The 2843-nt window shown below is 45.5% G+C and overlaps 1 protein-coding gene across 1 annotated transcript in view; it reads right to left on the bottom strand.

Moving 5' to 3' along the window:
* The window catches only part of ARFGAP3 (ADP ribosylation factor GTPase activating protein 3), a 51087-nt gene that overhangs the window by 30157 nt on the left and 18087 nt on the right, over positions 1-2843 (bottom strand). The window contains exons 4-5 of the mRNA XM_023535897.1: positions 2314-2445; positions 1032-1163 (exon numbers count right to left, since the gene is read on the bottom strand). Of these exons, the coding sequence (XP_023391665.1) occupies positions 1032-1163; positions 2314-2445 (264 nt within the window). The remainder of the gene's footprint in view (positions 1-1031; positions 1164-2313; positions 2446-2843) is intronic.

Raw genomic sequence — 2843 nt, 5'->3', positions numbered from 1 at the left:
ACAGCTGATCACAATAGGATACCATATCTCTTTTTTTGTTTTCTGTTCTCTCTTTTTTTGATAACTACTTCTGGCAACTACTGACTGCATCTATGGTAACATGCAACTTATAATAGCAAAAAAAAAAAATCAATGTTTAGCAATATATATACAACTTTATACAATCTTTACTTGAAAATTAGTTAAAGAATGGATTGAGCAGCGGTTAAGCAAAGAGTGCCCCCTCCCCAGTGGGCCTGGGGGCAGGCAGGCCAGCTAATAGAACAGCTGAAGCTCTAAGCTGAGGTCGGCTCACACTCCCTTAAAGCACCAGTTTGTCAACATTTTAGGCTTTGGAGGTCTGTGTTCCCGGATCTAAGCGATTTGGGGAAAATCCACAAAAGGACCGTGGATGTTGTGACCGCTACCAACAGGCCATCAGGCCACAAAGATGAAGATGATGATACAGTACTTACTGAAGGCTTACTCTGTGCTAACTATTAATTACTTTTATCTGTATTAACGCATTTCATTCTCACAATAGCCTTGAGATATGTTCTAGGTACATAGCTAACTAGGGACGAGATTCAAACCCCTGTTAAAATCTGGGTTTAAAAAATATTGTCTTCATTCTTTGTGAGTTCCAAAACTCTGAACTGAACTGTGCCAGACTGCTAGTAATAATTTCTCAGCTTCCCTGGCAGCTAGGTTTAGGATATGTGACTAAATTCCAGCCAATGGGATCGGAGCAGAAGTAATGGGCACCACTTCTAGATTTTTCCGGCAAAAAGATGGGGTACTTGCTTCCTGGATGTCTGTCCTCTTCCCGCTGCTGGGAAAGGTCACGAACTAGAAGAACCACTCTGGACCCTGAGATGAAAGCCTCATCTGAGAACAGCAAAATAAATCCCATGGTCAACCCTGGATGGCCTACCTCTGAACTCTGATGGAAAACTCATTCCTATCTTGGACAAGTGATTATATTTCAGGGTTATTCGTTACAGCAGCTTAGCCTATATCCTAACTGAAACACTTTAAATATATACCCTTTAACTGTCAGAGCAAGCATACCGTAAAATTATGTAAACCATAATACATACCTCAGGAGAAGCATGAGAGGCAAAAAAGTCCTCCTCCTTTGGTGTAGGGGACAAAGGCGGAAGCGCACAACTTTCAAGCCACAGCTAGAACACACACGTGAAGTCTGATGAGCATTTCCCCAGGCTTTAAAGGGTTTTAACACTCTTCACTCCCCTTTGAGAGGCCTGTTTGCTAAAGATTCGCACTTTCCGTTATTATAAAATCAGTAAGGGGTCTACATAGGGCCCCTGAGCACACTTTAGCAGTTTGTCAATCCAGTGACCTCTGCTTCCAAACCCCAAGGCCGTCACAGCCATTTCTGAAAAGGAAAGATCAAGGACCTCAGCTCTGAGGGCAGGTTCTAAAGTCCAGTCGACCCTCCCAGGTGTGAATTCCATACTCGTGAATTCACGTCCCTGTGCAATCTACGCACAACCCCCAAACCAGCTCTGGGGGCCCTCCTGCCATCCTTCACAGACACGCACAGAGCAGCGAGCAACCTGAGTCGCCCAAGGTACAGACTCCCAGAGAGGCCGAACGAGGCAACACCCGGCCTCCCTTCAGACCAGGCTTTAAACAAGTGTCCTTACGTGGTCTATTTAGTGACATGTTTCCACATTTTTGTGCTTTTTTTTGGTGACTTCATTGTTTGGAATGGCTCCGAGCACAGTGCTGAAGGCTGAGTGCTCCGAAGCCGTGTGCCTCGGGGAGAGATAGGTTTCACTCAGGCATCAGTTAAGGCTGTTACAGCCAACGACACACATCAAATTAGGTGTCTTTAAACGAAAATGCATGTGAGATAAAGTTATGTATTGATCGGTTGACAAAACTGTGGTCAGAAGCTCGCAGGAACCTGACCCAGGGAGTGGTGTTTCAGCATTTGCTCGATCGCTGTTCCTAGACCAGGGTCCCTAATCCCCAGGCTGCGGACTGTTACCGGTCCGTGGCCTGTTAGGAACTGGGCCGCAAAGCAGGAGGTGAACAGTGGGCGGGTGAGCGAAGCTTCATTTGTATTCACAGCTGCTCCCCAGCGCCAGCATCACCGCCTCAGCTCCGCTTCAGATCATCAAGCGTTAGATTCTCATAGGAGCACCGGGCCCTGGTGCCAAAAAGGCTGGGGACCGATACAGCTGCCAGGAACAGTGAAGATCAAGGCATGTTATTTCCTTGTAAGAGAATCCAGCTAGAAAGTGTAACTGTGTGGGATAAAAACCACTTTTCCTACTGCGACGCGTGCTCAGCTGCCACACTCACGTCGGTGCCATGCTTTCGTGTTGCTTGCGATGCCAGCGACTTGATCCTCTCCCTATAGAGCTGGGCCGCGCGACTGTTGTACTTGGACTGGGTGTCACCAGTGTCACACCCGTGTTGATGGAAGAAGGACACCTACGGAGGGGAATATGCAGATTACTGGCAATACTGCATTAAATCCAGCATGGTGACCAGAAAGGTGACTTCATGTTACAAAGGATATTTTTTGAAAATGCTAGTAAAAACCAAGATAATGTAACCTGGGAAAAATTTTAAAATAAATCTTCTTGTAAAAGGGAATAACTTCCATAGATGTAACATTGCTATTTTGGTAAAACCAGACATGAGACTTGAATTACAAAATGAAATAAATGGCCTTTCGCTTTCCACTCAGAACTACAGGCAGGTGGTAAACATTAAATCCACCACCTTGGAAGAGCCCATGTAGACACATGACTTATAGAATTCACATCTTAACTGAAGCAAGTGTTCTAAACACCTGTCCGGCAACCTTCTATAACCCAATCAGATTA

The sequence above is a fragment of the Pteropus vampyrus genome, unplaced genomic scaffold (assembly GCF_000151845.1).
Source record: "Pteropus vampyrus isolate Shadow unplaced genomic scaffold, Pvam_2.0 Scaffold145, whole genome shotgun sequence".
In the NCBI taxonomy this organism is placed as follows: domain Eukaryota; kingdom Metazoa; phylum Chordata; class Mammalia; order Chiroptera; family Pteropodidae; genus Pteropus; species Pteropus vampyrus.
This window is presented reverse-complemented; position numbering and strand designations above follow the sequence as displayed.